At 43.1% G+C, this 16,011-nt stretch overlaps 1 protein-coding gene across 3 annotated transcripts in view; it reads left to right on the top strand.

Annotated features, from left to right (window-relative positions):
- Nucleotides 1–16,011, top strand: part of ALOX5 (arachidonate 5-lipoxygenase) — a 108,490-nt gene that overhangs the window by 49,456 nt on the left and 43,023 nt on the right. For all 3 annotated transcript variants that reach the window (XM_084854842.1, XM_084854841.1, XM_084854840.1), the window contains one exon: nucleotides 13,289–13,395. In XM_084854842.1, the coding sequence (XP_084710968.1) occupies nucleotides 13,289–13,395 (107 nt within the window). The remainder of the gene's footprint in view (nucleotides 1–13,288; nucleotides 13,396–16,011) is intronic.

The following is a 16,011-nucleotide window of genomic DNA, read 5'->3' as shown; positions in this document are numbered from 1 at the left end:
CTTTGTTAACTGTCCAGAGAGCTGTTTATTATTCTTATTATAATAACAGTTATTATTCTAACAGTAATAAAACTTTACTCTTTGTAAACTGCCCAGAGAGCTTTGGCTATTGGGCGGTATAGAAATATAATAATAATAATGTAAGAAAACTAAACAAACTGAACAATTCAAAAATATAGATACAGACACAAATTGCCTGTGCTCAATGTCATCAGTCTTAAGTTGATGGCAGTTAGTAGCACATCTTATGGATATGGTATAAATTACATATCAAATACCGTAAATAAAACAAATATTTACTAAAACGTAAGATAATGTTGCAGAACTCAGAGTCAGAGAGGCCACGGAGTGAAGGAAAAAGAGTTTTTCTTTATTTAATGCGCGGGCTTTATGGCTGGAATCACTTCCAAAGAGCCAAAAGCCCCGATTTACATCAGCACATTGTTTTTATAGATATTGTGACGCATAGGAAACGGCTCCTCCTCTCCCTCCCGTGTGGGGTTGCAGTCCTCAACATTTCTTCTCCTAGCACCATTGTTTATAATACAAGAAAAGGGTTATAGGGTAGCGATGATAAGCAGAGAACCGCAGAGAACATGATATACTGTGGTTTTAATGTTCTATATATTTTAAATTGTTTTATTGTGTGTTGTTTGGTTTTAGTTTTTGTGAACCGCCCAGAGAGCTTCAGCTATTGGGCGGTATAGAAATGAAATAAATAAATAAATAAATAAAATAAAATATACATATCACTATGACCTTAGCCTTTGTTGACAAGATAAGAAATTTCTGTGTCTCGTCAGCTTACAAACATATATTTCAGAGAGCAAGAGCTCAGCAAGAACATGAAGCATGAGACTGCATGAGGCTACTTAGTCTGACCCCCGATATGGCTGCTACATTCCCCCCTTAAATGCATTATTTTATTACAATTATAGCATTTCTGATAAGCGAATGCTCATAATAGTCTGCAAAGCACAATACAAAACTTTTTATAACATACATATCACTCAACTTCTTGTTGGTCTATTAGAGCGTAGAGGGCAGCAGTTTTTGTGGCCGGGGCAGTAAACAGATTGTTTAAGCAACGCATAAACCAGGGAGTGCAGAAACATAACAGCACCCCTACTAATACCACTGGTAAGATCAGAACAAATAATGCTTTGAGCCAGCTAAGATCTGGAAGCCAAGAGGTTAACCAATCGAGCCAATCATGTTGTCCTATTGTTATGTCAGCCACAATATGATGCAGATTGTTGATCTGTTCATCTACAGCATTACTATTATCAGTTAAATTAAAACAGCAAAGCTTTTGGTGCGTCTCACAACCCAGATGATGAAGGAAGAGGTAATCTATACCAGCTCTATTTTCTAAAACAGCACCTCTTAAAAATGCTCGTGAGGTGGCATTTATGCTCTTGGCCAAGCTGCAAGCTAACCGGTTGATTTCCAGACCATCAGCCAAGGCTAGACCTGGAACTCTAACTAACGATACTGCCAGTGCCAATTTTTCTGAGTCAGAGTATAGCTGTACATGGTTATTACAATCTTCAGTTAGTTGGAGTGCTCTAGGCCGCCGTCGACGGATTTTCTCTGGCCACGGGGGAAGAATTGGCACCAGGCAACAGAAGAATTGGCACCCAAGGCAACATGGGTGGTTATCAGACAAGTTGGCTGGAATGAATGACCAGGTACGGGAACCACAGGTTCAAAACCATCCATGAGGCAGAACTATATGTGCATAATTAAAAGACATGTTTTGAATTTCATTACAGTGGAAGGGGGGGGGGCAGGGATAGCTTTACATTTCCCAGAAGATTTTTGACAATCATTCATGCACAAATGGCATTTGTTCCAGCTACGATGGGAGTACGTAGAGTGAACTCTGTAGGGGGTAAGATTTTCGTAACTATGCCCCAGTCAGAATTTTGGGAATAAGTCAAGTTTATATTAAAATAGCTTAACATAGTCTCGTTTTGAATTTTTTCAGGATGCTTACAGACCGGTATTAGGCAAGAGCTAATAAGCCTGTTTGCAGGTATATCTTTTGGTAAACAAAAATGCTTTACTCTAGTGATATTAGCTAAGTGAAGCCAGTAATTATCAGCGAATTGCTGGGACAAACTTCCCCCTCCAGGGGCAGACCCCCTTTTTTCACACCTTATTAAGGAAACACAATACAACACCACTAACACTACAACATGCATATTTGATCTTCTTTGGGATCTGACCATATGCTGTTCAGTCGTGTCCGACTCTTCGTGACCCCATGGACCATAGCACGCCAGGCCTTCCTGTCCTGCGCTCTCTCCCGGAGCGTGCTCAAGTTCATATTCATTGCATCCGTGATGCTATCTAGCCATCTCATCCTCTGCCGTCCCCTTCTCCTTTTGCCTTCAGTCTTTCCCAGCATCAGGGTCTTTTCCAGGGAGTTTTCTCTTCGCATTAGGTGGCCAAAATATTGGAGCTTCAGCTTCATTATCTGTCCTTCCAATGAGCACTCAGGGTTGATTTCCTTTAGGATGGACTGATTTGACCTCCTTGCAGTCCAGGGGACTCGTAAGAGTCTTCTCCAGCACCACAGTTCGAAAGCATCAATTCTTCGGCGCTCAGCCTTCCTTATAGTCCAGCTCTCACAGCCATACATTACTACTGGGAAAACCATAGCTTTGATTAGACGGACCTTTGTCGGCAAGGTGATGTCTCTGCTTCTTACTATGCTGTCTAGGTTGGCCATAGCTTTCCTCCCAAGGAGCAAGCGTCTTTTAATTTCATGGCTACAGTCACCGTCTGCGGTGATCTTGGAGCCCAAGAAAGTAAAATCTGTCACTGCTTCCATTTCTTCCCCTTCTATATGCCAGGAAGTGATGGGGCCAGATGCCATGATCTTAGTTTTGTTAATGTTGAGTTTCAAACCAGCTTTTGCACTCTCCTCTTTCACCCTCAACAAGAGGCTCTTGAGATCCTCTTCGCTTTCTGCCATTAGGGTGGTATCGTCTGCATATCGGAGGTTGTTGATAATTCTCCCAGCAATCTTAATTCCGACCTCTGATTCATCCAACCCGGCATTTCTCATGATGTACTCTGCATATAAGTTAAATAAGCAGGGTGACAATATGCAGCCTTGTCGTACTCCTTTCCCAATTTGCAACCAATCGGTTGTTCCATGTCTGGTTCTGACTGTTGCTTCTTGACCCTCATACAGGTTTCTCAGGAGACAGGTAAGGTGGTCTGGTACTCCCATCACTTTAAGAATTTGCCACAGTTTGTTGTGATCCACACAATCAAAGGCTTTAGCGTAGTCAATGAAGCAGAAATAGACGTTTTTCTGGAATTCTCTTGCTTTCTCCATGATGCAGCGAATGTTGGCGATTTGATCTCTAGTTCCTCTGCCTCTTCTAAACCCAGCTTGTACTTCCGGTAGTTCTCGGTTCACATACTGCTGAAGCCTAGCTTGTAGGATTTTGAGCATCACCTTGCTGGCATGTGAAATGAGCGCAATTGTGCGGTAGTTTGAACACTCTTTGGCGTTGCCCTTCTTTGGAATTGGAATGTAAACTGACCTTTTCCAGTCTTGTGGCCACTGTTGAGTGTTCCAGATTTGTTGGCATATTGAATGCAGCACTTTAACAGCATCATCTTTTAGGATTTTAAATAGCTCGGCTGGAATACTGTCATCTCCACTAGCTTTGTTGTTACTAATGCTTCCTAAGGCCCACTTGACTTCACTCTCGAGGATGTCTGGCTCAAGTTCAGTGACCGCACTATCATGGTTATCAGGGACATTCAGATCTTTCCTGTATAGTTCTTCTGTGTATTCTTGCCACCTCTTCTTAATCTCATCTGCTTCTGTTAGGTCCCTGCCTTCTTTGTCCTTTATCATGCCCGTCTTTGCACAAAACGTTCCCTTGAGATCTCCAATTTTCTTGAAGAGATCTCTAGTCTTTCCCATTCTGTTGTTTTCCTCGATTTCTTTGCATTGTTCATTTAAGAAGGCCTTCTTGTCTCTCCTTGCTATTCTCTGGAACTCTGCATTCAGTTGGCTATATCTTCCCCTTTCTCCCTTACTTTTCGCTTCCCTTCTTTCGTGAGCTACTTGTAAAGCCTCATCAGACAGCCACTTTGCTTTCTTGCATTTCTTTTTCTTTGGGATGGATTGAGTTGCTGCCTCCTGAACAATGTTACGGACCTCCGTCCATAGTTCCTCAGGCACTCTGTCTATCAGGTCTAATCCCTGAAATCTATTCCTCACCTCCACTGTATATTCATCAGGGATATGATTTAGGTCATACCTGAACGGTTTAGTGGTTTTCCCGACGTTCTTCAATTTAAGCCGAAATTTTGCAAGAAGCAGCTCATGATCTGAGCCACAGTCAGCTCCAGGTCTTGTTTTTACTGACTGTATGGAGCTTCTCCATCTTTGGCTGCAAAGGACATAATCAATCTGATTTCGATATTGACCATCTGGTGACGTCCATGTGTAGAGTCGCCTCTTGTGCTGTTGGAAAAGAGTGTTTGCTATGATCAGCATGTTCTCTTGGCAAAACTCTATTAGCTTTTGTCCTGCTTCATTTTGTACACCAAGGCCATGCCTGCCTGTTATCCCGGTGATTTCTTGACTTCCTACTTTAGCATTCCAATCCCCTATGATGAAGAGGACATCTTTTTTTGGTGTTAGTTCTAGAAGGTGTTGTAGGTCTTCATAGAACTGATCAACCTCAGCTTCTTTGGCCTCAGTGGTTGGGGCATAGACTTGAATTACTGTGATGTTGAATGGTTTGCCTTGGATTCGTACTGAGATCATTCTATCATTTTTAAGATTGTACCCCAGTACTGCTTTTCCCACCCTTTTGTTGACTATGAGTGCTACTCCATTTCTTCTAAGGGATTCTTGCCCACAATAGTAGATATGATGGTCACCTGAATTAAATTCGCCCATGCCTGTCCATTTGAGTTCGCTGATTCCCAAGATGTCGATGTTCAATCTTGCCATCTCATGTTTGACCACCTCCAGCTTACCTTGATTCATTGATCTGACATTCCAGGTTCCTAAACAATATTGTTCTTTACAGCATCGGATTTTCTTTTCACCACCAGACACATCCACAGCTGAGTGTCCTTTCGGCTTTGGCCCAGCCGCTTCACTCTTTCTGGCGCTACTTGGAAATACCCTCTGCTCTTCCCCAGTAGCATATTGGACACCTTCCGACCTGAGGGGCTCATCTTCCAGCGTCATCTCTTTTAGCCTTGTGATACGTTCCATGGGGTTTTCTTGGCAAGAATACTGGAGTGGGTTGCCATTTCCTTCTCCAGTGGACCACATTTTGTCAGAACTCTCTGCCATGACCTGTCCGTCTTGGGTGGCCCTGCACGGCATAGCTTATGGCAGCTGTTCACCTGGCTAGCTGCAGTAGGGTCTAGTCCCCTTCTTCAATTCTCTCCAGTTGCAGGTCTGACCGTACGCAGGATGGGCAGTCTCCCCGTGTGCCCACAGTAAGGTCTAGCCTGAGTCTTCTTACTGCTTTTTCAGAATAATTTTTAAAGGATTTTCAGGATTTCTGGTCACAGTCCACTCCCCCCCCCCTCGCTCTCTTGACTCGTGTCCAATGTATCCAGGGTTTAACTCCAGCTACTTTCACAGCTGTGGGGGTGGAAAGTATAACAGTTTTTGGCCCTCTCCATCTGGGAGTCAAAGGGTCATTTTTCCACTTTTTGACCCATACTTTATCTCTTGGTTGGAAAGGATGAACTTCTGTAATGGGAATTGGGGGCTTATTTTCTAAGACAAAGCGACGCTGGGCTTGAAGAACTTTGCCCAGTGTTTGGACTTCTTGTTTAAGGCTAACGTTTGCTTGCTCTTGATGCCGCTCCAGTGTCAATCATGAAGTAAGTGTCATGGCCCCTTTCAAGCTGTCTTCTCTCTCGCCCGTTCTGGCTCCTTTGGTTTTCTCCTTTGTGTATTTGATTTATTTTATTTGGGCATTCATGCCACCAATGTCTATCTTATCCACACTGGGCACACTGGTTTCTTTCTTAAGAATCCTCTGCCTCTGCTGGGACTTCTTCTATTTTTTCGTCCACGTCTTCTTGGGCCTCTGGGTCGAGGGGGGTATACTGGCGATAGGCATCTAAAAGACGCTCCAAGTACGCCCTGGGGCCTCGGCGGCACCTTGCAGCACTTTAGACATCTTGGTCATATTAACTGACTTCTTCATACCTGCCTTCATGGCTTCTAACAGCAGGGTTTGATACTGGGTGAGGCGCTCTAGCCCCGCTTGTGTTTTGGGATTCCAGCGGGGGGGTTACTTACAAGGAGACTTTATTGGGTAACTTACAGCACACAGGCGTACCTAATGGTTGGATCAGACAGCTTCTCTGAACCACGAGCTATTGGGCTAAATGGGTTTTATACCATACATGTTACCCATGAGGCAGCACAACACTAGCAAGCATTTTCAGCATAGGCTAGAAGTGTTTGGTTCTCAGGCACAGCTTCCTGTAAACAAACTTCGCTTCCCAGGCAAAGTGCTTGATAACACTTTTACTCATTAGTATGGGAAGAGAAATCTCTCTCTCTTTTGCTTTCTTTTTCTTGCTGATCTGCCTGTATTGCAGATCATGTTTCAAACTTTTTACATAAAACTTTCCGCTCCATGCACCAGCCTTGTCTCTTTATTTGTCTTTTTTGCAAGTTAAACTCACTTACTTAAACCTTTCTGCCCTACACTAGTCCCAATGACACACGTTTGGGATAGGCTCTTCTTTTCCTTCTAGTTACATTTTCTCATCTTAAAGAACTATTACATTATTGTGGCTACTTTACCCCAGGTAATAAGCTCCAGGCACAATCAGCTGCTTTTAATTCACCCTGGGGCAACTATGGCCATGCTTCTTCTTTACAAATCTTTTTTTTTCTTTGCCTCTTGCCTTCTCTTTCTTCTTTTTTTTTTCCTTTCTCTATCTGTCTGCCACTTTCTCTATTTCTCTGTCTTTTCTACTTGTCTCTATCTTTCTCTACTTGTCTTTGTCTTTTCTCTTGTCATCCATTGGGAACCACACTCAGTATCATTTGGAGTTGCAACTAACACTAATCTGCAAATATCACATATATTTTATGATATCTAAGAAATCATAAAATATGCACAACAAACTTTTTTTTTTTGCAATTTAACACAATTAATGGAAAACACTTCTTGCATGGTAAGGCATGATGGAGCAGATTTAGCAATCATACTGCTCCTCTGGCTGCATGCTCAGGGCTCATCAAAATCAAGGGATGGGCATACTCACACACGCAAAGAGTTCTAGGTCACCATTTTTGCATCGGCAACTCTATGCTGCATGAGTTCTAGCAGAAGGAAATCTAAAAGTCATAGATCAAACTTAGCCTGTTGTGCACTGAGCTGACTACAACACAGACACACAGTCTACAGCAATGAGAGTTCAAGTTTATGAAAAGCCTCACAGCACTGTGAAAAGGGGGGGGGGGCTCTCGGGGCTATCTATCACTAGACAAGCTAGCCAGGGATTTACAATATCACACACACACACCCCTCTTTTCTTCTCTTTCCCTTCAACTTGGTACACGAAAGCAAAGTGCCGAAACTCAGGACGCTGGGGGGTGATGGGCATCGCCTTATACTTGCATTTTTCAGGCAGCCATTAATCTTCTTCGGGGAGGCGGTGGGGTGATTTTCCGAGTCATGGCACCATTTATGTTGCAGAACTCGGAGTCAGAGAGACCACGGAGTGAAGGAAAAAGAGTTTTTCTTTATTTAACGCGCGGGCTTTATGGCTGGAATCACTTCCAAAGAGCCAAAAGCCCCGATTTACATCAGCACATTGTTTTTATAGATGTTGTGACACATAGGAAACGGCTCCTCCTCTCCCTCCCGTGTGGGGTTGCAGTCCTCAACATTTCTTCTCCTAGCACCATTGTTTATAATACAAGAAATGGGTTACAGGGTAGCGATGATAAGCAGAGAACAGCAGAGAACATGATATACATATCACTATGACCTTAGCCTTTGTTGACAAGATAAGAAATTCCTGTGTCTCGTCAGCTTACAAACATATATTTCAGAGAGCAAGAGCTCAGCAAGAACATGAAGCATGAGACTGCATGAGGCTACTTAGTCTGACCCCCGATATGGCTGCTACAATAAAATTTAAACAGTTATATAGATTGCAAGAATAGTATTGCCCTGGATTAAAAAAAGCAGTGATAGACTCTTTCAAATTGGACATGTTAATGTTTTTATGAGATGAAGCTAACATGAAAGTATACCAAGAGAGGTGTGCAGTATAGAAGAGCACTTAATCATAGACTTCAGTATACACACCATCTGAGTGGTGCCATGAGAGGCAACTGTCTACATTAAGTCTGCTTGCATATGCTTGCTTATGTCCATCTCACTCCTGATCTTTCCTCAGCAGGCGAGCAGGTAGGCAGGCAGCCTCCTTTGCTGCTGATTGTTGCTCATGGAAAGCATTTGGAGTATTACAAGTGATTTAAAGAGGATTAAGGCAGGCGTTCTGTTTGCCCCTGCTGTCCAGAATTGGAAAGACGCTCTGGTCATCCAGTGCCCTCCACTCTGCTCTTGCTCTGAAGCAGAAGATGATATATTTCGAGGCCTGACCAAACCTTTCTTGAAAGCCTCCAAGGAAGAATGCTTTACAAACTCCATATGTAGTATTATTATTTATTTATTTGTTACATTTGTATCCTGTCCTTCCTCCAATGGAGATCAGAGCACAATTTTATCCTTAAAACTAGGGCTGTACCGAATATTCTCCAGTTTCACAGTTTTAGTTGAAAATATCTATTTTGGTGGAGTAGAAATTTCAGTATTTCATTTACATGTCATTGTTTCAGAAATTCATTTGCTTTCCCTAGCTGCTGTTCTCCCCCCCACCCCGGTCTTGTCACATGCATGATCCAAGTTAATCAGATGATACCTATGATGCTATGCAGCCAATCAGATATGGCTGATCATAGCATTTTTAAAATTTATTTTTCTTGTAACACACACTTCCACACCAGTGGGACTCTGTTTTTAACCTCCAGTGAGTAGAGGACCAAGCACAGGCTACTCTAGAACAATCAGAAAGCTAGACACAAAAAGGGAAAAGAGACTATGGAAGGACAAGACTCTTCAGTGGTGGTGACCTGCAAGGTGTGTGCAGTGTTTGTTTTCTTGCCTGGGAACAACATGGCCTACATGTGCAACAAGTGCAAGTTGATCACACTACTGGAAGAAAAATATCTGTTGGGAGACAAATTTTGCAAAACATGGCCCCTCCAAGAAATTCCTGACTTGTCTTGTGGATAACTTCCTGGTACAGAAAGTAGAGGAAGGAACTAGAGGATCGGCTATCCTTGACTTGATTCTAACCAACAAAGATGACTTAGTGGATAAAGTAGCAGTTACAGGAACTCTGGGGGAAAGCGACCATCTTATACTTGAGTTCTTGGTTCTAAAGGAAGCGAAAGCCAAGTGTAGCCAAACGCGTACCCTGGATTTTAGGGAAGCTGATTTTATTACACTCAGAACAATGATCAGTAAGGTCCCATGGCAAGCGACTCTAACAGTCCAAGATGGAGAACAGGAGTCCAAGATGGAGGGGAGTTTTTAAAAAAGGAAATTCTCAAGGCACAATCACAAACCATTCCAACAAGAAAAAAAGGTGGAAGACAACAGAAGAAGCCAATGTGGCTTCACAAAAAGCTTAGAGATTACCTGAAAACAAAAAAGGACACATAGGAAGTGGAAGGTAGGTCAAGCAACAACAGAAGAGTGCAGGCAGGTAGCACAGAATTGCAGGGATGGCGTCGGGAAGGCTAAAGCTGAGAACAAGCTGAAGTTAGCAAGGGATGCTAAAAGCAACAACAAGGCTTTCTTCAGATATGGGCACAGTAAAAGACAGAGGAAAGAAATGGTGGTTCAGCTATTAAATAAGGATGGCAAAATGATAACAGATGACAAAGTGCTCAATTCCTACTTTGACTCAGTCTTCTCCCGAAAGAGCAACTATGACACCCCTGGCAAAGGTGAAGTACAGGCTGAAGGGGCAGGATTGCAACATGAGAGTGATAGGCATATGGTTCAAATCTTCAGGGCCAGATGAACTGCATCCTAGAGTAATAAAGGAACTGGCAGAAGAGCTCTCAGAACCACTGTCTATTCTCTTTGAGAAATCATGGAGGACGGGGGAAGTGCCAGATGACTGGAGGAGGGCTAACGTTGTCCCTCTCTTCAGAAAGGGTAAAAAGCAGGAACCTGGGAACTACAGACCAGTCGGTCTGACATCAGTCCCTAGGAAAATTCTGGAGCAGATGATAAAGCAATCCATCTTTAAGCACCTTGAAAACAGTGCAGTGATGACTCGAAGCCAAAATGATTTGCCAAGAACAAATCGTGCCAGACGAATCTGATCTCGTTTTTTGATCAGGTCAACTCCCTTGTGGACTGTGGGAATGCTGTGGACATCATATACCTCAACTTCAGCCAAGCTTTCAACAAAGTGCCCCATGATATCCTGATGAGCAAACTAGCTCAAAGCGGGCTAGATGAAACAACCATCAGGTGGATCCACAGTTGGCTACAGAATCGGACTCAAAGAGTCAATGGGATCTTCTCAAACTGGGGAGAGGTAAGGAGCGGGGTACCGCAGGGCTGAGTCCTTGGCCCAGTGCTCTTCAACATTTTTATTAATGACTTGGAGGAGGAGGTGGAGGGAACGCTTCTCAGACTTGCAGATGACACAAAATTGGGCGGGATTGCTAATACCTTTGAAGACAGAAACAAAATTCAAAGTGATCTTGATAGACTGGAGCGCTGGGCAGAAAACAGCAGAATGAAATTTAATAGGGATCATTGCCAAGTTCTGCACCTAGGAAAAAGAAACCAAATGCACAGTTACAAGATGGGGGATACTTGGCTCAACAATACTACAAGTGAGAAGGATCTTGGAATGGTTGTCGATCACAAGCTGAAGATGAGCCAACAATGTGATGTGGCTATAAAAAAGGCCAATGCTCTTTTGTGCTGCATTAATAGAAGCATAGCTTCCGAATCCTGGGAAGTATTCTTTCTTTACTCAGCACTGGTTAGGCCTCATCTGGAGTACTGTGTCCAGTCCTGGGCACCGCACTTTAAGAAGGATGCAGACAAGCTGGAGAGGGTTCAGAGGAGGGCAGCAAAGATGATGAGGGGACTGGAAACAAAGCCTTATGAAGAGAGAATGAAAGAACTGGGCATGTTTAGCCTTGAGAAGAGAAGACTGAGGGGAGATAGGATAGTGCTCTTCAAGTACTTGAAAGGTTGTCACAGAGAGGAAGGCCAGGATCTCTTCTCAGTCATCCCAGGGTGCAGGACACGGAATAATGGGCTCAAGTGACAGGAAGCCAGATTCCGGCTGAACATCAGGAAAAACTTCCTGACTGTTAGAGCAATACGACAATGGAACCAATTACCTAGGGAGGTGGTGGGCTGTCCCACACTGCAGGCATTCAAGATGAGGCTGGACAGCCATCTGTCAGGGATGCCCTGACTTGGATTCTTGCATTCAGCAGGGAGTTGGACTCAATGGTCTTATGGGCCCTTCCAACCCTACTATTCTCTGATTCTAGCTGAACAGGGATTTGCACCTTGGTTTCTGTGTCCAAGACTAGCACTCTTAACCATTGCACTGCGTTTTGTCTGTTGCTTCATTGCTGCACTGCTCTCAGAGTTAACTGCTTTGTACTAATTAAGTATTTTACTAATTGAATAGATAAAATAGTTTGAAAGTGCCAATTTCCCCCACAATATATTAATTACATTTGTATCCAATTAATTAGCCCCAGGGCAGGGCTTTCAACAAGACTAACAAAATAGTAATAGAAGTACAGTTCAACGCAATAAAATCGCATAAAAACATTCAGAACCAGTAAACATTCAGCTGTAACTTCATCAAGAAAGCATGAGCAACTCAATAGTCCTCAGTTCTTTTCAAAAGCTTTCCTGAATACACCTAAATCCAGGAGAGAGATCACTAGAGGTTGGCATAGATATGGAGAAGGCCCAAGCTCTTGCTGCCTACAACTCTGCCTCCCGAGAAGGGAAACAATTGGCATGATGGCCGGCTATGAGGAGGGAGATTCCCTCAGAGATCCTAGACCGAAGCCATTTAGGGCAGCACTTTGAACTGAGCCTGGGCACAAACAAGAAACCAGTGCAGCTCCTTGAGGGTAGATGTTATGTGAGCCCTTTAAACGCCATGGTGATTAAATGCCAATGCATGTAACAGTACCTGAACAACTTTTTAAAAAGAGGAATGTTGCTTCAGGAGGACGAAGTGTTCAGCCAAAAGCTCGGAGGGGGTGCTTAGCCTTTTCTTCACCTGCTGTTTCCTTCCTGTACATCACCACCAGTGGCTTTTCCTCCTCCTGGGTTTCAAATGTTTGCTACCCTCACCACTTGGAACAGAAGATCTTCACATGGGGACCTGGTGGGTTCTCTCATCTAAACTCTCCCCTTCTAAAACAACTTTGCTTCTTTAAAAAGACCAAGAAGTTTTGTGGGCATTGTAACATGCATTAGCATGCAACGCGGTGGAAAGTGTGGGGCAGGTTCTCGTGCAGACATGAAACAGCTGGAAAGGGAACACAAAGTTCCAAGGAGGGATAGGAAGGGTCCTGAAGCAGGTGGAGCCTCCCTTCCCTCACCAGCCAAGACACAGGTGGATTTTTAGTAGAGGATCCTCATGGATTTACTTTGGATCTATGCAGGTGCTCTTCCCTCTTGCTTCAGCATTCCAACCTGATATGGGAAGAGCTGCTGCTTTGTCCTAATGGTATTTCTGTGTATATGTAGCTTTAGAAGGAGGGGGCAAAGATGTCTTGTTCTAGTCTCCCTTCTAACGCTGTTGGAACAGGGTCCCCATACACAGATCTTTTCACTTAGCAGCAGACTATATGCAGAGGACTGTATCTTTGTATGATCTTTGTATGTTTGGCTGTGTAACAGGTCGTTGGTGCTGGGTTGAAGGTGATCCAGAAGACAGAACAAATTTTGAAGAGGGGCTCAAGCTCCATACATTTGAAACCTCAATTTAACCTGTGTCCATTTCTGCCAATGTAACTTCCATACATTAAATTCCCTTCCATTTAACCTATATCCTTCATTTCTAGAATTTCAAGCCAGAGCAAAGAGGAGATGGGAAAAGTGAACTTTGTTGGGGAAGGGGTGGAAGAGAGACAGATTGTAGCCAATAACCATGCAGTGTTTTGTTTTTGTTTTTTTAGAATGGAAAATCTCTGTGTTAACCGCTTCATGCATATGTTCCAGTCCTCTTGGAGTGACTTTGCAGATTTTGAGAAGATCTTTGTCAGAATAAGCAATACCATTTCAGGTGAGTTTAATTGCAGTTGTTGATTGCATTCCAGAGTTTCAAAGCACTGGTACAATCAAATCAGTCCTAACTCTGATGTACACAAAGTTGATAAAACAGGACTGTCAGATTTTTCTGGCCTACCTCCTCTGGAAATCCTGGAGAAACGGAAATTAACCATCAGCTGGAATATTCATTTGTGGGAATGTGTGTTCCATTTATAATTAGATAAACTGCAGGCACTAGGTTTACTATCATGTGAGTCATATGACCTTTAACACGTTATGGCCTATGCCAAGTTTGGTGTAGGAAGGAAAATGCTCAGGCAAAAGAGATGAACTGATGATCAAGTTGTAATTATAAGAGGAACTGTGTGATCTGTGCTGCCATGTTGGTTTATTATGTTCTTTTTATTCGTTCTAAATATTGCTGGTGGTAGTAGCGTGTAAACTATTTTAAGATGAAAAAGTGTGTTCTTTTAAACTTTGTGGCATGCGAATCTTTAATGGATTTACCTGGAACCCACTGACTTTACTGGGACATAACAGTGTAGAAGGTCGTAGTCCAGAGGCACATTGGAAGAAAGTACAAGTATGTGAAGAAAGTATGTCCACTCAGTGAAATAGGGTAGAAGTTCTGCAAATCAAGTATAGATAGGACAATATTTCTATGAAAGTTACTAGGAACAAAAAATGCTAACATCCTGTTTTTTTTTCCTGTGAAACTTCCTTTTTAATGCAACTTGATGTTGATACTGGCATGTTGTCATTGTTCTTTACCTCATGTCATTGACTGAAAAGTAGCAGCATCGTAACATAAAATCAGCAAAGCAACATAATAATAAAAAAATATTGTAGAGCAGGAAGACATCACAGTGCAATCTGTTCACCACATGTGCTTAATACAGACTATCTGTTTAAAATATTTCTAGGCCACTTTTCAGGTCAGAGCCTTCCCAAGGCGGCTTACAGCAATAAAATAGACTGATTCAATTTCATAAAAATAACTATCTAAAAACCAATAATAAACACACACACATAAATAATCACATAATCAGGGGGAGGTCAGAGTAAACAACAAAGTGTTCAGAGACTTCCTAAAGGCCTGCAATGTTAGGGCAGGCCAGATGCTTGATGGCAACCCATTCCAGAGGGCTGGGGCCCCTGTGGAAAAGACCCCCTCTTGTGTACTTGCCCACCTAATTGCCTTCAAAGGTGAGCAAGTGAGAAGGGCCTCTGTTGCTGTTATTAAAGGGCAGGCAGGTAGGCTGATATGGGTGAAAGTGATCCTTCAAGTAATTTGGTTCCAAACCATTTAAGGCTTTAAAGGCCAGTCTTTTGACAGACTTTAGCTGTCAAAAGGGCGTGGAGAATCAATTTATGCTGACTATTCATTAATTTCTATGAAGCAGGTAAATAATTTAAAGAACGTGTACATCAGTGAGTATTAAAGACTGTTCCAGTGCAAAATGTATCCATATAATAACTCCTCCCCAAAGGAATCAACTACTGGATGCTGCCAAAGCATACATTTAAAAGAAGCATGAGCTGCATTGCACCACCAGCAATTAGCCAAATTAGACAATCCCTTATTAAAGAGACGTTGCAGTATCCAGTAGACACGAATTTGATAGCAGTGTGGTCACCGTTTCTAATCAGTTCAACAATGCTCACACCAGTCACTGGTCCCTGGGCAGCAGTGCTTATGATTAAGTGAAAGGACGCCTCCCTTCTGGTTGGTTCCATGACCTGCGGTTCTAGGGCAGCTATTTAGCCTATCAAGAAATTTGACCTCTTTGTCGTGACTGGAACATGCATTTATTCAGCCAATGTGAAGATAATTGAAGTCATCCATTACTACAACAGTTCAGTTGGATGTCTCCCTGTTTTCATTCTCCATCTCAAGGTCACACTAATGGTTTTGGTTAGGAGGATGATAGTACGTCCCCAGCACTAAATTTCATTTGGGGCCTGGTATTGTCACCCACAGCTTTTCTGTGAAAAACTCTGCCCATTTAAGATTTCCACTTTGTTCGAGACGATGCCCTCGTTGACGTACAGAGCAACCCCCCACACCCCTAGTATGCCCTTCCCTGTCCTTCGTATAGAGTTGGTATCCGGAAATGACTATATCCCATTGGGTTTCTCCATGCCACCAGGTTTCTGTTATGTCCACTATATCTGTATCTTTCAACCAAACACTCCCAATTCCCCACCATTTGGCTTGGAGGCTTCTAGCATTAGCATAGAAAAACCTATCTATGCTGTCCCTCTCCAGAAGTCTCTGGCATGTGCATTTTACCTGATGGCCCTTCACTTTCTTTGACAGGCTGTCATGTTTTATGGTATGCTCATTGCCTATTCCCTCCCCATTCCCATTTAGCAACTGGAAAATTATCACCGTTATCTCCTAGGGATGATTCAACTGGAGCTGGATGCTTCCCAGCTCCTGGCAGCTTTCCCCCAGTGTTCAGTTTAAAAGCTGCTGTGCTATGTTTTTTATGTTAAATGCCAGCAGTCTGGTTCCGCTCTGGTTAAACCTGTCCCTTTTGTACATGTCTGGCTTGTCCCAAAGCATTCCCCAGTGCCAGGCAAATCTAAACCCCTCCTCCCTACACCATGTCTCATCCACACACTG

The sequence above is a fragment of the Heloderma suspectum genome, chromosome 4, assembly GCF_057233095.1.
Source record: "Heloderma suspectum isolate Gila_16-S chromosome 4, 16-S_ref, whole genome shotgun sequence".
Classification (NCBI taxonomy): domain Eukaryota; kingdom Metazoa; phylum Chordata; class Lepidosauria; order Squamata; family Helodermatidae; genus Heloderma; species Heloderma suspectum.
This window is presented reverse-complemented; position numbering and strand designations above follow the sequence as displayed.